Genomic DNA, 19,526 nt, shown 5'->3' with positions numbered 1-19,526 from the left:
GTAATATATTTTATTGATTATGCTATTACAGTTGGCCCATTTTTTTCTCCTCTTTTCCCCTCTGTCCTGTACCCACCATACCATCATTCCCACACCTTAGTTCATGTCCATGGTTTGTACATTTAAGTTCTTTGGCTTCCCTATTTCCCATATTATGTTTAACCTCCCCGTCTATTTTATACCTACCATTTATGCTTCTTATTACCTGTACCTTTTCCCCTATTCTCCCCACTCTCCCTCTCTGCTGATAACTCTCCATGTGATCTCTATTTCTGTAAATTTGTTCCTGTTCTAGTTGTTTGTTTAGTTCATTTGTTTTTATTTTTTTAGGTTTGGTTGTTGATAGTTGTGAGTTTGTTGTCATTTTACTGTTTATAGTTTTGATCTTTTTCTTAGATAAGTCCCTTTAACATTTCATACACTAAGGACTTGGTGATGATGAACTCATTTAACTTGATCTTATCTGGGAAGCACTTTATCTACCCTTCCCTTCTAAATGATACCTTTGCCAGACAGATTAATCTTGGATGTAGGTCATTGCCTTTCATGACTTTGAATACTAATTTCCAGCCCCTTATTGCCTGTAAGGTTTCTTTTGGGAACTCCTTTGTAGGTAACTGTCACCTTTTCTCTTGCTGCTTTTAAGATTCTCTCTTTATCTTTAGTCTTGGGTAATGTAATTATGATGTGCCTTGGTGTGTGCTTCCTTGGGTCTAAATTTCTGGGGACTCTTTGAGCTTCCTGGCAGCCTATTTCCTCTGCCAGATTAGGGAAGTTCCTCTTCACTATGTTTTCAAATTAGTTTTCAATTTCTTCCTCTTCCATTTCTCCTTCTGGCACCCCTATGATTTGGATGCTGGAACATTTAAAGTTGTCCCAGAGGTTCCTAAGCCTCTCCTTATTTTTTTTGAATTCTTGTTTCTTCATTCTGTTTCAGTTGGATGTTTATTTCTTCTGCTCCAAATCATTGATTTGAGTGATACAGGGCACTGTTGGTTCCCTGTATATTTCTCTTTATTTCACTTTGCATAACCTTCACTTCTTCCTTTATTTTGTGTCCTTACTCAGCCGTTTCTTTAAGCATCTTGATTACCAGTATTTTGAACTCTACATCTGATAGGATGGCTATCACCTCGTCACTTAGTTCTTCTTCTGGGGTTTTGATCTGTTCTTTCATTTGGGCCATATTTCCTTGTCTTGGCAAACCTGTTGCATTGTAAGGGGCAGAGCCTTAGGTAGGGCAGGGCTACCTACTTTGCTCCATTGTGGCACTGTATGTGGGGGAGGTATCAGAGAGGGAACAATGACATTTGCTCAGCTCTCATCCTGTTTTCGGTCACTTCCTCCACTACCCACAAGTGAATTAGGCCCTTCCAGTCCTAATTCCCAGGTGGGTGGGCTTGTGTACGTTCTAGGACCCTGTGGGTCTCTCCAACAAACTCTCCTGTGAGGCCGGGAGTTTCTCCTTCCAGCTCAACCTCCATTAACGTTTTTTTAGTTAGAGGTTTGGAGGCTTTATTTCCCCATACTGGAACTCTGAGTTGCACACTCTGTCTTACTCCCCAGTTGTTCCTCCTGGTTTATCTACATGCCAGTATGGGACCACTCACTCCACCAGCCACCGCCTTGCCCGGTCTGCCAGCCATCGCCTCACCCACAGTTTCTCCAGTCACCGCCTTGCCATGAGTCCTTTCCAATCTGGCTGCCCGTCTCCACCCCTCCTACCAGTTTCGATGAATGTTTTTTAACTTTAATTTCTTGGTTGTCAGATTTCCACACAGTTTGATTTTCTAGCAGTTCTGGTTATTTTTTGTTTTTAAATTTGTTGTCTTTTTGGTTGTGCGAGGAGGCAAAATGTATCTACCTACACCTCGATCTTGGCCAGAAGTCTGGTCCTTTTTTTTTTTTTTTAAAGACTTTATTTATTTTTAGAGACAGGGAAAAGGAAGGAGAAAGAGTGGGAGAGAAACATAAATGTGTGGTTGCCTTTCACTTACCGCCCACTGGGAACTTGGCCTGCAACCCAGGCATGTGCACTAACTGGGAGTCAAACCAGCTACCCTTTAGTTCACAGGCCAGCACTTAACCCATTGAGCCACACTAACCAGGGCCCATGTGTCCTTTATACATGTCCCTTGACTAGATCCTTCCCCTTCTTTCCCCCGTTATGCCTGTCTCCCTCCCCTCTGGTTACTTTGTTCTTTATTTCCATGTCTCTGGTTCTATTTTGCTCATTATTTGTTTTGTTCATTAGGTTCTAGTTATAGGTGAGATCATATGGTATTTGTCTTTCGCTACCTGGCTTATTTCACTTAGCATAATGCTCTCCAATTCTATCCATGCTGTCACAAAAGGTAGGAGTTCCTTCTTTATTTCTGCTATGTAGTATATTCCATTGTGTAAATGTACCACAGTTTTTTGGTCCTCTCATTTACTGATGGGCACTTCAGATGCTTCCAGCACTTGGCTATTGTAAATTGTGCTGCTATGAACACTGGAGTACACAGGTTCTTTTGAATTGGTGTCTCATGATTCTTATAATCCCAGCTGTGGGATCACTGGATCAAAAGGCAGTTCCATTTTTAGTTTTCTGAGGAAATTCCATACTGTTTCCCACAGTGGCTGCAACAGTCTGCATTCCCACCAACAATGCACTAGGGTTCCCTTTTCCCCACAACCTCGCCAGCACTTGTTGTGTTTATGATGGCCATTCTGACTGGTGTGAAGTGGTATCTCATTGTGGTTTCATTGTGCATCTCTCTGATGGCTTGTGATGCTGAGCATCCTTTCAGCATATGTCTCTGTGCCCTCTGTTTGTCCTCCTTGGAGAAGTGTCTGTTCAGGTCCTTTGCCCATTTTTTAATTGGATTGTTTGTCTTCCTGGAGTGGAGTCCTGTGAGTTCTTTACATATTTTGGAGACCAAACCTTTGTTGGAGGTATCATTTGCAAATATATTTTCCCATGGAGTTGGTTCCCTTTTCATTTTGCTGATGTTTTCTTTAGCCATGCAGGAGATTTTTATTTTGATGTAGTCCCATTTATTTATTCTTTTCTTTATATCCCTTGCTCCAGGAGATATATTGGCAAAGATATTGCTGCATGAGATATCTGACATTTTACTGCCTATGTTTTCCTCTAGGACTTTTATGGTGTCACACATATATTTAAATCTTTTATCCACCTTGAGTTTATTTTGGTGAATGGTGCAAGTTGGTGACCTACTTTCATTTTTTTATACATATCTGCCCAGCTCATATAATTTCCCAAAACTGAATTAAAAAGAAGCAGAAACCTTCAATAGACTGATAACAGCTAGTGAAATTGAAGCAGCCATCAAAAAGAAAAACTCCCAGCACACGAAAACTCTGGACCAGATGGCTTCACAGGCAAATTTTACCAAACATTTAGGGAACAGTTAATTTCTATCCTGCATAAACTATGCCAAATAATTCAAGAAAATGGAAGACTCCCAAACTCTTTTTATGAGGCCAAATTCTAAAACCAGGTAAAGACATAACAAAGAAGGAAAACTACAGGCCAATATTGCTGATGAACATCAACAAAATATTGGCAAACCAAAAACAGCAGTATGTTAAAAAGATCACACACCGTGATCAAGTGGGATTTATCCTAGGGATGCAAGCATGGTACAACATTCACAAATCAAGAAACATAATATATCACATGAACTCTATTTTTTAAATGCAATAATGATAACTAAACCTCTGAGTCCTTTCAATGAACCAGGCATATCAGAGATACCTTGTATTGTTTACCAGCTAGTCATTATAATATTCTGATATATTCACTATTACCCTCCTATTTTGCAGAGGAAGAAAATAAAAGAGACCAAAACAACATGGCCAGTAAAACATAGGCCTGGCACTCAAACACAGGCCTGAGTGATAAAAAGTACAAGCTTTCTCACTTACTGTACTCTGCTACCTCTTATTAGTGGAAGGTTGGCTGACTCCAGAGTGAAAGTGCAGGAAGTTAGTGTCATTTTTATTTGTAAGAATATTGTCTACAATATTTAAATAAGAAGTATTAAAAAAGAGTTAAGGAAATAGAATCATAAAAATTGTAAGCTGAAGGGTAAACTTTGTAGAGAAAATTATAGATGACTGCACAAATGGAGTTTTCACATGGGAAAAAACCTCCATCAAGCAAGATGGACAACTTTGCACTGGTCACCAGGCAAACTGTTAGGAGTTAGACCTATTCCCACTCCTGCTACAGGGAAAAATATATACAATTTGCCCCACTGACTATTGGGGAAATATCTAACTACGCCTAAAATTGTTCTAGCCTGTTTCCATGGATTTCTTTGAAATCAGATCCTTTTGGTTTGTTCCCTGTGTGTCTGTCTCTTCTAAGCAGGAAAAGGCATTCATTTTGTAGGTCATGCTTATATGGAAAAATGCTTGGGTACTGCATTAAAAGATGTAGCCCAGAGGTAATCCTTGGGAACACTGGCAACTGATTCATTTCCTCTTCCTAGAGAACCACAGCTTTGGAATCAAGAGAAAAATGTCAACTGAAAAAAAAAGTAGAAAAAATTAGGAGAGGCCAGAAGCTACCTTCTACAACTCCATTTTTTAGGAGTTAAATTCAAGTGAGGGACACTGATTCAAAAATTTCATTCATTCAACAAATGTTTATTGGTTGCTTATCCTGTGCTAGGCACTGTGCCCACAGCTAGTCAAGAACAAAGAACACAGACCCAGGCAAACAGGGAAGACACAACTGAACAGGTATGATGAGTACCACCAAAGAGAAGGACAGGGTGCTCCAGAGGGGCTCATTAAAAGAGTAGAACTAAACTAGCTGATGGGGAGGGGAGGGTACAGATTCTAGCTCTCTAGCTAGACTGCAAGGTTTCCTGAAGCCAAAGACTAAAGAATTTTTCAAATTCTGTGGTTTTCAAACATTTTTAAGCAGCAGAATTCTTTCTTTAAACAAAATCTTACTTGGCAGCCCAATAATAAATCGGGAAAAAGATGAAGGACTATGGTGGCAGTGGAGGTGGAAGGTAGAGGTCCTGCCTGACCAGGTCCTCTATCAACTCCTTCTGTTTCACCCTTTGTGTGGTCTACCAGATCCCTTGGACTTTGAGGTTCTATAGAGCAGTTTTTAAACCACCAATCTACTGAAGCCACTCCCTCCATCTACAAATGGGAACATGAGGACCAAAGAAGTATGGAAAATCTGCTCATTTCTTTTATATCCCCCAGAGCACTTAACATAGGTACCTATAAAATATGGATGTAGCATCAATGTGGATAAATTAAGGGAGGTATCAGGTATAGTAAAAAGAACATGAACTCTATTGTCAAAGGTGACAAGGTTCAAGTAATGGATATGACTTTTTATAAATATAGGTCCTTAGGCATAGTCACTTAACTTCCCTAAGCCTCAGTTACTTCATCTGTAAAATAAAAAGAACAGTACTTCCTTCACAGAATTTTCAAGAGGATGAAATATGTTTAAAGTAACAATAAAATAATAATCATCATTATTTTAGTATAAAGAGCACTATTTACTGAGGACTCACTCTATGGTCAGTGTGTAGCCCAAAGGTTGGCATACTCACACAATCAGTTCCCTTCCCTCTCTTTGCTCTACAAATCTCTAGCCCCTCTCCCTTTTCTAAGTAAAATTTCATGTACCTTTGGGCTCCTCTGGTAGTACATGCAGTACCACTGGTGTTTTGAACACATGGCTCTCCATTTCAAGGCGGATTTCACAGGTATAGATTCCCTGGTCAGCCTCTTCCACATTTTGGAGCAGGAGAGAGCCATCATTGTGTGAGATGTCCCCCACTAAGCGCACACGATTCTGGAAGCGTCCCACAGGCACACTGAGGTTTGCATAATAGTACAGCACATAATCATCCTGGAGGGCAACACAACATTGGGGAAAAACTAATATCAGTGACACCAGACCTAGGAGCCTGGATTCAAAAGACCCTGTTCTATGGTGGCAGCATGGTTATCATCATTATCATGATCAAAAAGTATTTGTTACCCAGTTAACAGTAATAACATGTGGGCAATAATCTAACTTGCACAAGGCTCTGTGGCTCATTTATACAAAAACAAGTAGAGAAACAGAGTCCGTACTTTTTCTTTGGAACAGTGTAAAGAAAAACGTAATACCCACTCTGAAGATCACTCTGGGGATTCAAACTCACAACTTTTGAAAACCACCTGCCATCTTTGCCCCAACTTTTGCTATGGTCCCCAGATCACAGGACACTCAGAGGCACAATGCACTCCACAGCAGACTGCTGTGAGAATTCCAGAATGTTGGCTGTCATCACTCCTTCTGCTCTCTGTTCTCTTCTAGGTAACTTATCATAGAGCATGAGAAGTCATCAACAGGGAGTGGTTTAACGGCTGGAGAGAAAGCCCTGAGGAATTCCTATTTCTACTTACACCATGGGAATATCCCTCTTATAATAATAAGTTCAGTGAGAGTAGCATTATAAGAATAACATGATCATTTGCAAACATTGGGAGCTTGTTGTTAGTAACACACTACTTAGGGCATACTTCATGAATGATCCTGACATACAAGTATCTTTGCAACATCTCTAATAAGGCTTAATACACTGTTTCCTACTCCAAAGAGCTCCCATGAAATACCCTCATTCAGCTATGCTACATCTGCATTTCAAGCAGCTGTGAAGAAGAGAAGCTTCTCCAGCATATAAATGGGGCAATGGAACACTGAAAACACTATTGCTGTGACGTCATTCTTATGCTTAGACCATAACCCTTCTGTCTACTCAGCCAAAGTGCTCTTATCATCTCACAGCCTATGCGCCTATGCTCCTCTACAAAGTGCAGAAATTGAGGCAAGAAACTAAAAGAACTTTATAACTTTAGAAGAGCTAAGAACTCCCATTAGCTTCTAAATGACCTGAACAGTTAAGCATTACCATTATTATAATCACCTTCACCTTCACAGATGGAGAAGTAGAAGTTCAGCGAGGTTGGATAACTTGCCCAGCAGATTACACAGCCAAGTATCCAGACTGAAAACAGTTCTGACAAGCCCCAGAGCCCAAGCTCTTACAACACCACCTCATGGCAGAAGACCTGATTCTCCCTCTCCTCCACTGTCCTGACACCATCACCAGGGCTTCAACTACACTGTGATATTTCCTCCTAGTTACCTTGGCATGCTCCTCTGATGAGAATATCCAGTCTACCTTGGTTATACGTTTCTCTTCTGTGCTGTGGAAAACACATCCCATCAGGACTGAATCACTCACGTGGACTGTTAGCTCAAGGGAGGAAACAATCAAGTCGTTCAGACCCAAGAAATAACCTACAGAAGTCAAAGACAAGAGAAGACATCATTTAGACAAATACCCTCAACAAACATCAGTATTAATCACCAAGTACCATACATCTTCCCTCCCCAGATGTCCAAACATGGACAAAGTATTCAAAGGCTCCCCTCAAACCAACATGGCCTTCCCAAGGATAAGAAAAATACCCTCTAGTTACCTATGTGGCTCAAACCAGGAGGTTCTGCAATCTTCACACTACACAAATACTAAACTGGTCTCATTCTCCTAGCTAGTCCCTTCCCCTTTTCCAGAATTCCTCCCTGACCCCATCTCCTTTCTAAAGAAAAAAAGAACCCTGAAGTCCCTACTTTCAGATCATGTGCTTAAATACCCATAAACAGGAATTGAGATAACTGTTACTCTTAGTTTACCATCAGTTCCCTATCTGAAAAATGAATTCACAGGTATTTCTGCTTCCTTCTTCTTTTCTCTTTCTTTAGTTCCTTTACAGAAGCTTATCTCTGAATCTTCTGGCTGTGCTGAAGGCCCTTGTAGTTGGGCCAATACAGAACACAGCTCTTCCCTTGAATCTGTCTTGTGTTTGACTTCTTATGTCCCCCTCCAGCTCTGCCAACAGCCCTGGCTTTTCAGTCTCTAGGTGTTTGAACACATGGTACCACTCCACTATTTGTAGGTCACTCAAGTAATTTCTCTTTTCTCTAAAAGAGAAAACCATTATATGGCTATTTCTGTTTTTACAAGATATGCTTTATGCAAAGACAAAAACATCAAAAAAGACACATTTAGAGACTGACGGATGCCAGAGGAAAGGAGGGGCTGGGAGTACTGGGTAAAAAAAAAAGTGAAGGGATTAAGAAGTACAAATTGGGCCCTGATTGGCATGGCTTAGCTGGTTGGGTGTCTTCCTGCAGAGTGAAGGGTCGCCAGTTTGATTCCTGATCAGGGTACGTGCCTGGGTTGCGAGCCAGACTCCAGCTGGGGGCATGAGAGAGACAGCCAATCGATGTTTCTCTCTCACATTGATATTTCTCTCCCTCTCTTTCTCCCTCCTTTCCCCTCTCTCTAAAAATAAATAAGTAAAATATTTAAAAAAAGAAAAATATGTCCAAATACTGGCTAGTTTATATCAAAGAGGAGCGAAGTGAACACATATAGAAAAATGGATAATGTGCCAGTCTCTTCATCCGAGCTGCTGCTCGGATGAGAAAAGAGTGATAACTTCCTGCCCAAGAGCAGGCATACACACATCACAGGGAAGACATAAAAGAAAACATGAATTCTAAACAATTTGGAGGAAATTACTTTAAAATAAATCAAAATTAGCTCTAAAACCAATTTGGAATTTTCCTGTCAGGAAGAACTGAGCAAATTTATATGCAGTTAAAGGTATAGGAAGCTATTTTTTTTTAACATTAAGCATGCTATATGGAGAATTAAATGAAGGTATGTTAGAAAGCAAGAGCAGCAACTAAAGCAAAGAGAAAGTTATACTTGACAGATAACCTTTGCAGAGAAATGACTAAAGAAAATGAGACTTTCTACAGAAGGAAAACCTCTACAAAGAAGTATGGAAACTCTGATGCACCAAGACATGACATACAGGGTTGGATTGTTGTTGTTTTGTTTTTTGGGGGGGAGGGGGATTGTTTCTTTTGTTAAGATTTAATTTATGTTTAGAGAGAGAAGAGAAGGTACCCTGCTGGTATGGTTCAGTGGATGGACTGAGTGCTGGCCTACAAAACAAAGGGTCACACTGGTTTAATTCCTAGTCAGGGCGTATGCCTGAGTTGCAGGCCAGTCCCCAGTTGGGGGCGTGAAAGAGGCAACCACACATTGATGTTTCTCTCCTCTCTCTCCTCTCTTTACCCTCTCTCTAGAAACAAATAAATAAATAAAATCTTTAAAAAGATAGAAGGAAAAAAACATCAACATGTGAGAGGAATATCGATTAGTTGCCTCTCGCACGCCCCCAACTGGGGACCTGGCATGTATCCTGACTGCGAATTTAACTGTCTACCTTTCAGTTCACAGGCTGGCACTCAATCCACTGAGCAACACACCAGCAAGGGCCAGGGTTGGATTGTTAACTCTATGTGTAGAAGGGCAAAAACCTGCAGACTACTTTACAGACTGCTGGGAAAATATTTAACCATTAAATCATTTAAAAATTTATTAAAAAATTGTCTAATACATACCATTTCCACATGTGTGTGTTGTGTGTATGTTAGTGCATACTCTATGTTGCCTGGAACTAGAACAAAGGCAATTCTTCTGTGTACTTCAGTGAGTCGGTGTTCAGGTCACCATCCACAGTTTAAAAAAAAAAACTAATAAAGAGAAAAGTAAAAAGCTATGAGAGCAAAGCATCTAATTAATTTATTCTTTCTACAGAGATATATTCAAAGGATACAGAGAAAGACAAAATAGTATAAAAGGATGAAAAGTTAGAAAGAAGCGAAGATGAGAAATGAGCAACAAGCACTTAGGTTACCTATGAACAGGAGACTCCAGCATGGTCTGAAAAGACAGCCAGAGGAGGCTTGTTAGAAGAAAGTGGAGCCTAAGGGGAAACCTTAAGGATAAGGAAACTTTAGGCAGGCTTGCTAAAGTAAGATAGGGAGAGAAGGCTCCTGGCAAAAGAAACCGCCCAAAATTAGGAAAGAGCTCAGTGCATTGGAGGAACCACAAGAAGACTGGAATGGCTAAAGCATGGAAACTACAGGGATTCTGGGACTTGCTTTCGTAATTTCATTTACTGATCTGACACTAGCTATGGTTTCAAAGATGACAATTTAAAGGGCAGGAATGCCAGAAGGATGTTTTCTTTGTATCACATAGGAGGGTCCTAGAACACCCAGTAAGGACCCAAGGCATTGTTTTCACTACAAACAGAGGAAGATTCAGCTTTCCAATAAAGTCTGCTACATAGCTTCTAAAACAGCTGTTTCAGCAAAACAACTGTTTCCACAAAACTGTGAAGTTCCAGGTTAGGGTTTCTGTTTCCAACAAACCAAAGCAAAATGAAAATACACAAAACTGGCTTTTCAAAAGGCAGGAGACTTATGAGAAATCACATCTCCCCCACCCCCACTGCCACTTGCTCCCTTGGCTTCTACTTACCCAGTAATCCTGGCATTAGGATGAGTTTCCATAGGCAAAACATGCTGCACTCAATTTTCAGTCTTAGGATAAAAAAAAAAAATCAGAAAATAGTTTCAGGGGCAGTTCATTAATTTAACAAACCAACAGTGAGTTCCTCCAAAGTCCAGCCTCTGCCTGAGGCTGTAGGATATAGCATTGAACAAAAAAGATAAGGCCCTTGCTCACCTGCAGTGTGCGTGTGGGGGAGATAGAGAAAAAAAGAAGCAAATGAATGAATAATAAAACAGCTGATGCTGGTAACTGCCATGATAAAACAAAATAGTAGTACTGGGTGAGTCACTTGGGGGCTGCTTTAGATTAGCTGTAAGGGAAGATTAGGTGAAAGTTGCTTTTCAAAAACAAAAAAGTGCCCTGACTGGTGTGACTCAGTGAGTTGGCCATTGTCCTGCAAAGCAAAAGGTTGCTGGTTCTATTCCTGGTTGGGGCACATGTCTAGGTTGTAGGTTAGGTCCCCAGGAGAGGCAACGGATTGATGTTTCTCTCTCACATTGATACTTCTCTTCCTCTTTCTCCCTCCCTTCCCCTGTAAATAAATAAATAAACAAACAAACAAACAAATAAAATCTTAAAAACAAAGAGAGGAAAAAGCAAATAACTTCAGAATACCCTTGAGATGACAACCCGAGACATTATTCTATAACCTGAAAGTTTCCCATAAACAAAAGATTACAGGATTCTCAGCCTGAAATTTTTACCTATCCCTCCAACTAAATGAAAACTACTACTTTTAAACATATGAAGAATATTCAGGACATGTGAGAAAGGAGATACACAAATAAGGGGAAATATTTCAACACAGTTAAGGCATTCACCAAGCTCTATGACATAAAGAAGCCACACGAAAGCTTTTTTCTTCTCTCTTTTTAAATTTTTTTAGGCAGGGCAGCATGGGTAGAATAAGAATTGGGTGAAGTTATCTTTTAAATGCTTATATTATCTCTGTGGTATTAATTTCACTGCATCTACCAGTTCCTGGGAAAGGAATCACTGTTTTACACAGTGCCTCCCAATTTTCTTAATGAAACAGAAGGACACAACTCCGAGTCACAATTCAGCAAGCCTTGTAGTCCTATCTACTACTGTGGCTAATCTCAGCCATGATCCCTGTACCCATAACAACCAGCCACTGGAGGAATTCCACCTCAGAACCTGCTAGGAGGAAAGTTGGTTTGTTTGTTTTTTTTTGTGCATTAACATCACAGTATTCTACCCAGCTCTGCTGGGAAGTCCAGAACTTATGGTAGCCGTTTAATTTATGAAAAATGATTTCTTAAAAGATTCCTTATCTGTATTCTACTCAACAAAATCCTCCATCTGGAAAACCAGAGTCAAACTATTCAAGAAGGTCCTGCCCTGGGTCCCAACTTATGCAGAGAAGTCAGTTGATTTTGCTCAACCTCAGTTTCTCACCTATAACATGGGGATTAATAATGCACGAATAAATATGATAATGTAGATAACAGTGCTTTGAAAAATAGAAAGCATAAGATCCTATTTTCTCATTTTTTTAAATTGTTGTTCAAGTACAGCTGTCTCCATTTTACCCCCTCCACCCATCAGTGGAATCACTGGATCAAAAGGCAGTTCCATTTTTAGTTTTCTGAGGAAATTCCATACTGTTTCCCACAGTGGCTGCAACAGTCTGCATTCCCACCAACAATGCACTAGGGTTCCCTTTTCCCCACAACCTCGCCAGCACTTGTTGTGTTTATGATGGCCATTCTGACTGGTGTGAAGTGGTATCTCATTGTGGTTTCATTGTGCATCTCTCTGATGGCTTGTGATGCTGAGCATCCTTTCAGCATATGTCTCTGTGCCCTCTGTTTGTCCTCCTTGGAGAAGTGTCTGTTCAGGTCCTTTGCCCATTTTTTAATTGGATTGTTTGTCTTCCTGGAGTGGAGTCCTGTGAGTTCTTTACATATTTTGGAGACCAAACCTTTGTTGGAGGTATCATTTGCAAATATATTTTCCCATGGAGTTGGTTCCCTTTTCATTTTGCTGGTGTTTTTTTAACTGTGCAGAAGCTTTTTATTTTGATGAAGTCCCATTTATTTATTCTTTCCTTTATGTCCCTTGCTCTAGGGCACATATCAGTGAAAATATTACTGTGTGGAGTATCAGATTTTCCTGCCTATGTTCTTCTATAGGACTTTTATGGTGTTTCCACTTATATTTAAGTCTTTTATCCCCCTTGAGTTTATTTTTGTGTATGGTATAAGTTGGTGATCAAGTTTCATATTTTGATGGTAGCTGTCCAGCTCTCCCAACACCATTTGTTGAAGAGGATATTTTTACTCCATTTTAATATCCTATTTTTTATAATCTGAAAATCAGACAGGAAATAGAGTGTATAGCTTTCAGGGTAGATTGTGATTCAGAGTATCTACCTTTATAAAAATAGCAAATGAGGAATCATAATGAACTGGAAAACTTTAAAGTTTCAATTTTTGAATCCCATCACATCAATATAGACAATTACTACACCAATTCAGATGTACCAAAAGTAACATTAAGTTCCCCAAGTACATTTAATGAAAATACAGAACTCTCTAAGATAGCCACAGCCCTATTCCTGCTCCAGGATGCCCACCTTACCCAACACTTACATGGGTGAGCATAATAAGGGGCTCACTTTATAGTATGTCAGAACTTTAATACATCATATCAGGGACCCCTAAGATTCCTGGCAAGTTTTGGATGAATTCTTCTCCAGGGAGTTGATTGGTCTCCCTCCTCTGCCCAGCAAACAGCTCTTGTACATTTCCCAAAGCAGTGCACAATTTGCAGGGAAAAGTAATAATTGATTTACATGTCTAACATCAAACCACATTAAGTCTATATTCTTGAGGGCATAATCATACATGTCTTACTTATGAGTGTCCCATGCCTGTGCTACAGTACTAGTCAAATGCCCAGCATATACCAGGTAATTGATGACAGCTGTCAATATGACCATCAAATTAAAATCAACTTAGATATCCTGCAACTGAACCACTCTATTCTAAGAGGAAACCAGCAACCCCCAAAAGACCCTGATTGTGATCACCAAACTCAGGTTGCTTAGAGCCACACCCAAACTATTTTTCAAACAAATTCTAAGAATGCACAAACAATATGATGAATAAAAGATACCGATTTTCAGTTCTAAGTGCTCAAATGCTCCATTAGAACTGTATAAATGAATAGATAAGCAATAATTTAACAAACAAAAAAGAACGAATAGAATTTTTAAAAAAATTCTCTTCCCTACTTCAGACCTTCCCGTAACTATTCTTTAATCTTCAGGAAATCACTCAATCTACCTGGAGACTAGAAGACTCCCTAACATTAAAGGATCAGACTTTTTTTTATCCCCCTAGTTAATGTGTCACCACACTAGAAATCAGTAGTTGGTATGTAATAAACCAGAGAAGGTTATACACCAGGTATTGTCTGAGCACTTTACACATTAACCCATTTAATTCTCACAACAACTCCATGAGGTTTTATAGATAAGGAAAGTAAGGCACAGATTGGTAAGTGATTTGCCTAATAACACACACCGAGTGGCAGAGCCATGGTTCAAACCCACGCATTCTGGACCAGAGCCTTTCTCCTTACTACTTTGTATTGCGCCTCCATGTTTTAGGGCAAGGCTCCTCTGAACTTCATTTGTCAAAACAAAATCAATCTTCTCCCCAATTAAAATGTTCTTCACAACCCCTTCACCTAGTTAACTCCTGTTCATCTTTCAGATCTCAAGTTAAACTTCTTCTGAATCCCCTTCCTGGGCCAGATACTGAGGCACATGTTCTAATAGTGCTATTGATCTTTCCTTTACGGTTTGTCCCAGTTTCTAATTGTCCATTTATCTGTGTGCTTGTATAAGTCTTGCTCTCCCCATCCTCACCCCTCCAAGACTGTAAGCTCCATGCGGCCAAGAACTGCACGATGTGCCACTGCACCTCCAGTGCCAGCATGGAGTAAGGCCCAGGGTGTGAAAGCCCAGTGACCACCTGTCCCATGAGTTAATAACAGGGCTCAGAACACTCTAGTCAAGTTTCAATGTCCTAGTTAGTGGCAATTATTCAGAATCCCCTATCATATACATACATAGTCACCAAATTGTGAATAGTCACACACATATGTATATGATAGGAATTTCTGAATATACATATGGGTATATATAAATTCTGACATACATCTGAATGATAAAATTCTGAATTTTATATATAATACAGTTGACCCTTAACATTCAGGCTAAGGGTGCTGACCCCACATAGTCAAAAATCACAAGTATAACTTTTGACTCCCCCAAACTTAACTACTAATAGCCTACTACTGACCACAACCTTACTGATAACAAAAAGTTGATTACCACATATTTTGTATATTATATGTATTATATACTGTATTCTTACCATAAAGTAAGCTAAAGAAGAGAAAATGCCATTAAAAAATCATAAGGAAGAGCCCTGGCTATTGTGGCTCAGTGGACTGAGTGCTGGACTGCAAAGCCAAGGGTTGCCTGTCTGATTCTCAGTCAGGGCACATGCCTGTGTTGCAGGCCAGGTCCCTAGTTAGGGGTTGTGTGAGGGCAACCACACATTAATGATTCTCTCCTTGTCTTTCTCTCTCCCTGCCCCTCTCTAAGAATAAATAAAATCTTTTAAAAAATCATAAGGAAGAAACTGCATTTACAGTACTGTGTATATTCATTGAAAAAATCTGCATATAGGTGGACTCACACCATGTGTTCAAAACCATGTTATTCAAGGGTCAACTGTATTTATATACATCAGGTCTTCAAATAACCTAATTTTTTCAGTATAATTTCATTATAACAATGATTTAAAAAAACTGATTCCCAACCAGGGTCACTGTCTATTTGCACATTCCCCCCATGTCTGTGTGGGTTTTCTCCAGGGAGTCTGGTTTCCTCCTACATCCCAAAGATGTGTATGTTAGGTTAACTAGTGTAACCAAACTGTCCCAAGCTGAGTGAGTGTGAGGGTGTGGGTGTGAATGGCTCTGTGATAGAAGGGTGTCCTGTCCAGGGTGGGGTCCCACCTTGCCCCCTGAGCTGCAGGATAGACTCCTGCCACCTGCGACCACAAAGTGGAAAAAGTGGGTTGGAAAATAATTATCTTACTAGTTTTTATTAATCTTCCCTAATTGTATGTATAACTCACTTTTATTTTGGTGTTTATAGTCTTTATTTAGTGTTTGGAGTCTTTATTTAGAAATTTAGTGATGCTTTTGTGACTAGAAATATGCTATAAGAATTTAACTCTTGTTTACATCAGTCTATGATAAAACCAATTCCGCATATGCTGATTCCTTTAAAGCACGGGTGTCCAACTCATTTTCACCAGAGGCCACATCAGCCTCGCAGTTGCCTTCAAAGGGCCAAATGTAATTTCAACTCCTTAACAGTTAAGGAGTAGTTTCACCCCGCTTTAACATCAGTTTCAAAGAACTTATTGACAATATAAGGACATACAGTATATAAAATAAATCTCAGTCTTTAAAAATCCACCAAAGCATTCAGATGCACCTTAAAACACCTTAATAATAATAGGCTCTATTTGAATTCTCAATTTCTACTCTGCTTACTTCTCCAGACACTAATTTATCTTCTCAGCAGATATTCTTGAGATAATCTTATGTAGTAAGTTATCTCATATCTTGGCTAAATGTTTTGACTGAGCTTCTTTCACTATATAATACCTAGCAAATATCTTCTATCACTCCTGGGGAGTTATAACTGTAAGGATCTGCTTTCCAATTATTAATTGTGTGGGGGAATTGTTATCCTTGACACAATTATGACAGAAAAAATCCTTAGATAAGAGACTCATAACAATGAGATCACCACACAGTATGTGAAAATAACCCCCACATATTACACTATTACAAGACAAAATAGGGAGAGGTGCTGTCTCAAAGTGTTTGCCCCTAGTAAGGAAAACCAACCACTGAGCAAACACAATGGCACACCCTTCCCTTACTCACACAGCCAGCTCCACCTGCAATTCTATGCTCCCTCAATTTACACATGGCTATGCACCTCTGGGATCTCAGATGTTTTTAGGTATGTAAGTCCATATAACCATTCTGAGGAATGAACCTCTTAAAATACGTCCTTGTTATTCCTTCCAAGACCACTTAACGCAGACTGATAGGTTACAAAGCTTCTTGAAACACAGTCTAGGTTACATCAGTCAACCCTCTACTAAAAGTGAGGCAGGATAGTAAGAAGCTAGGAAAAGTCCTGGGCAAATGGAATAGGGAAACTGAGACAAGAAAACTAAACAAGGCCAAAGAGTTTGAGCAACTTTACAGCCAGCAAGACCTTACCTCCCCAACCAAGGACACTTGAGAGCAAATGGTTTATACCACTCCTTGCTAACCAGAGATACATAGCTGAAATTCCCCTGGACTGGGAGATATGTAACAAAGGCTCAGTTAATGTCATTTATGCCAGCCAAACTAAAGGATGGGTGAAGTAAGGGGAACAAATAACAACAACAACAACAAAAATACAATTAGAGCCAGACAGACCCAAGATAAGAGCAAAGTAGTGAAAGTGACCAGAGAATAATCCCAAACTCCCCTATACACTCATTTTCACAAATCAACATATTGAAGAACACACCTGGAAAACTAATGAATATTCTATTAAGACTCCCCTGAGATCTCCCCTAGGATTCCGGCCCTATAGAAAGATAAAAACCCTTCAAAGACTTCGTGTGGGCTCTCTCTGGAGCACATCCATGCCTTTTCTTGGGCACGAACATTTTACTTACTTTCTCCTGAGCTCTAAGGGTTCCCACAAAACTTGCAACCTGGGGAGCAGCAGGGAGTGGCAATTCATCCTAGGCTAACCCCCTGAACTTGTCTCCAAGGCTCCCTTTTTGTCTGAATTTCCAATGAGCTAATAGCAGCCCTGCCTTGGCTCACTTCTTTCCTGTATCATTTCTGGGGAGCCAAAGCAGAGCACAGTCTAGACTCTCTCCTATTGCTTCTTCTACCCTAAGTCCTTCCTTTGTTTCACCACCTCTAGCCTTAATAAACATTCTCTCAAAACCACCTGGAGTCATGTTGTGAAATCTTTCCTGCATGAAGTCAAGAGCACACACCCAACAGGCTGGCCTGAAGCCTGGGCCCTGTCCCATAACAGAAGGGGACCTTGGAAGTCATTACTCCTGTTTGCACCCTCTGACCAGGTTACCTAAACCACACTACATCAGTCCTTCCTGGGATCAGGGCTACACAAAAGGTGTGACAAGTATGGACAATAGCCCAGCTCTCTTGTGAGGTTTCAGGTCCTGACTTCTTATGGTTAAATATTAGTCTGCTGAGGACTGAGAGAAGAGAAACAGTGAAGGAAGGGTCTGGCCATGAGCTCTGCCTAAACTCACAGGTTTGTGGTTTTCAGCATCAAGCTGGACTTAAAAACTAAAGCTTTATCATCATTTACTCTTTTATTAAAAGCAAGCCTTACTACTCTTTTCTCTGAGGATCTTAACATAAGTAACTCTACACTATAGAAGGGGAAATGGCACCCACCCACTAGACTAGCTTACACAGTCCTCCCACAGAGGTTGAGAGTTCTGATTGTGGCCTCACAATCCAAAAAGAATGCAATTAAAACCTCCAGAACCTTCTTCTGAGAGAGAAAAGTTCAACTCACTGCTTAAAAATACAAAGCAACTGCTTACCCAAGATGAGGAGCACCCAGGAGCAGCAATGCACTGAGCTCTGCCACAACTGCGGTTCTCCACTCTAACTGAAGAGACGCTGCAAGCAGAGAAGGTCAGGCTCAGAGAAACCAAATGCGTGAGTCCTGAGGTGGTTGCAGAGACACAGACAGGAACCTCTGAATGTAGGTTCTCATTTCAGTCATTTGGCTCATTACTCAATTTGTATTTGTACTTTCAATGTAAAAAGAGGTAATAAATTCAACCTCCTGAGGAGAACTTCATATTTCTGACCTCTGCAGGCATTCCTTCCCCTGCAAGATTACCAGCTCTCTGAGAGTGGAATCGTGGGTGGCAGTGGGCAAACGTTTGCTGAGAGAAAAATCAGATTTGGGCAAATGAAACAATAAATTTAAGATAAACACAAAACATCATGTCTTTTTTACAAATATAGCAACCTCTCTTATTTTTCTCTCTCAACACAGAGGTGCGATAGAGGCAGGTAATCCCCCAATCCCTGCTTCCAAGCTATGCCTGCTCAGTCCTCCAACTCACCACCTAGACATGTCAGTTTCCTCTGACCTTGTGATATAAGTATTTCCAGGAAACAGATAGCATTTCATTCCCCCAGAGAATCCCTTGGGTGTCTTGGACATCCTAGATAAGAACTCAAGACTTTTCACTTCAAGGTATCTTTTGCTTTTAGGTCACCACTTCAAAATAAGTGTTCCCAATGTACACGCCTTCTACATTGGCTGGACTGGCTTGACCTACACATGGGCACACTTGCAATTTTTCCTGTATCATTTGAAAAGTTGTTGAATACTTGCTCTTTTCAAGGACTATGCTCCATGGTTCTTGAGAAGTCATGTCCTGGTAAGTCAGCAGTTTACCTAAATATACCCACCATGGCCTATTTCAAGCTACCAGCAATGTAGCATGAGGAATTGAAATATTCTTAAAAATTTAGCCCTGGCTGGTGTGGCTCAGTGGATTGAGTGCTGGCCTGCAAACCAAAGGGTTGCAGGTTCAATTCCCAGCCAGGGCACATGCCCGAGTTGCAGGTCAGGTCCCCAGGTGGGGGTATATGAGAGGCAACCACACATTGATGTTTCTCTCCCTCTCTTCCCCTCTCTCTAAAAATAAATAAATAAAATCTTAAAAAAACATAGCAACTCCAATTATCTAAAAAAAAAAAAAAAATTTAAGCCTGGCTGGCGTAGCTCAGTGGATTGAGCATGGGCTGCAAACCAAAGTGTTGCAGGTTTGATTCCCAGTCAGGGCACATGCCTGGGTTGCAGGCCATGACCCCCCAGCAACCACACATTGATGTTTCTCTCTCTCTCTATCTCCCTCCCTT

General features: G+C 40.4%; 1 protein-coding gene across 4 annotated transcripts in view; it reads right to left on the bottom strand.

Moving 5' to 3' along the window:
* Nucleotides 1-19,129, bottom strand: part of JAML (junction adhesion molecule like) — a 34,023-nt gene extending 14,894 nt beyond the window's left edge. For 2 of the 4 annotated variants that reach the window (XM_036028490.1, XM_036028491.1), the window contains exons 1-4: nucleotides 17,273-19,129; nucleotides 10,443-10,504; nucleotides 7,182-7,336; nucleotides 5,671-5,896 (exon numbers count right to left, since the gene is read on the bottom strand). In XM_036028490.1, coding sequence (XP_035884383.1) covers nucleotides 5,671-5,896; nucleotides 7,182-7,336; nucleotides 10,443-10,504; nucleotides 17,273-17,340 — 511 coding nt within the window. In that variant the 5' untranslated portion in view covers nucleotides 17,341-19,129. Of the gene's footprint in view, nucleotides 1-5,670; nucleotides 5,897-7,181; nucleotides 7,337-9,517; nucleotides 10,325-10,442; nucleotides 10,505-17,272 lie in introns of those variants that run through there. The other 2 variants (XM_036028492.1, XM_036028493.1) reach the window with 2 other exon arrangements.
* Nucleotides 19,130-19,526: the final 397 nt, after the last annotated feature.

Source organism: Phyllostomus discolor, chromosome 6 (assembly GCF_004126475.2).
Source record: "Phyllostomus discolor isolate MPI-MPIP mPhyDis1 chromosome 6, mPhyDis1.pri.v3, whole genome shotgun sequence".
Lineage (NCBI taxonomy): Eukaryota > Metazoa > Chordata > Mammalia > Chiroptera > Phyllostomidae > Phyllostomus > Phyllostomus discolor.
Note: the sequence above shows the minus strand (reverse complement) of the source record. Positions and strands in the feature narration are given on the sequence as shown.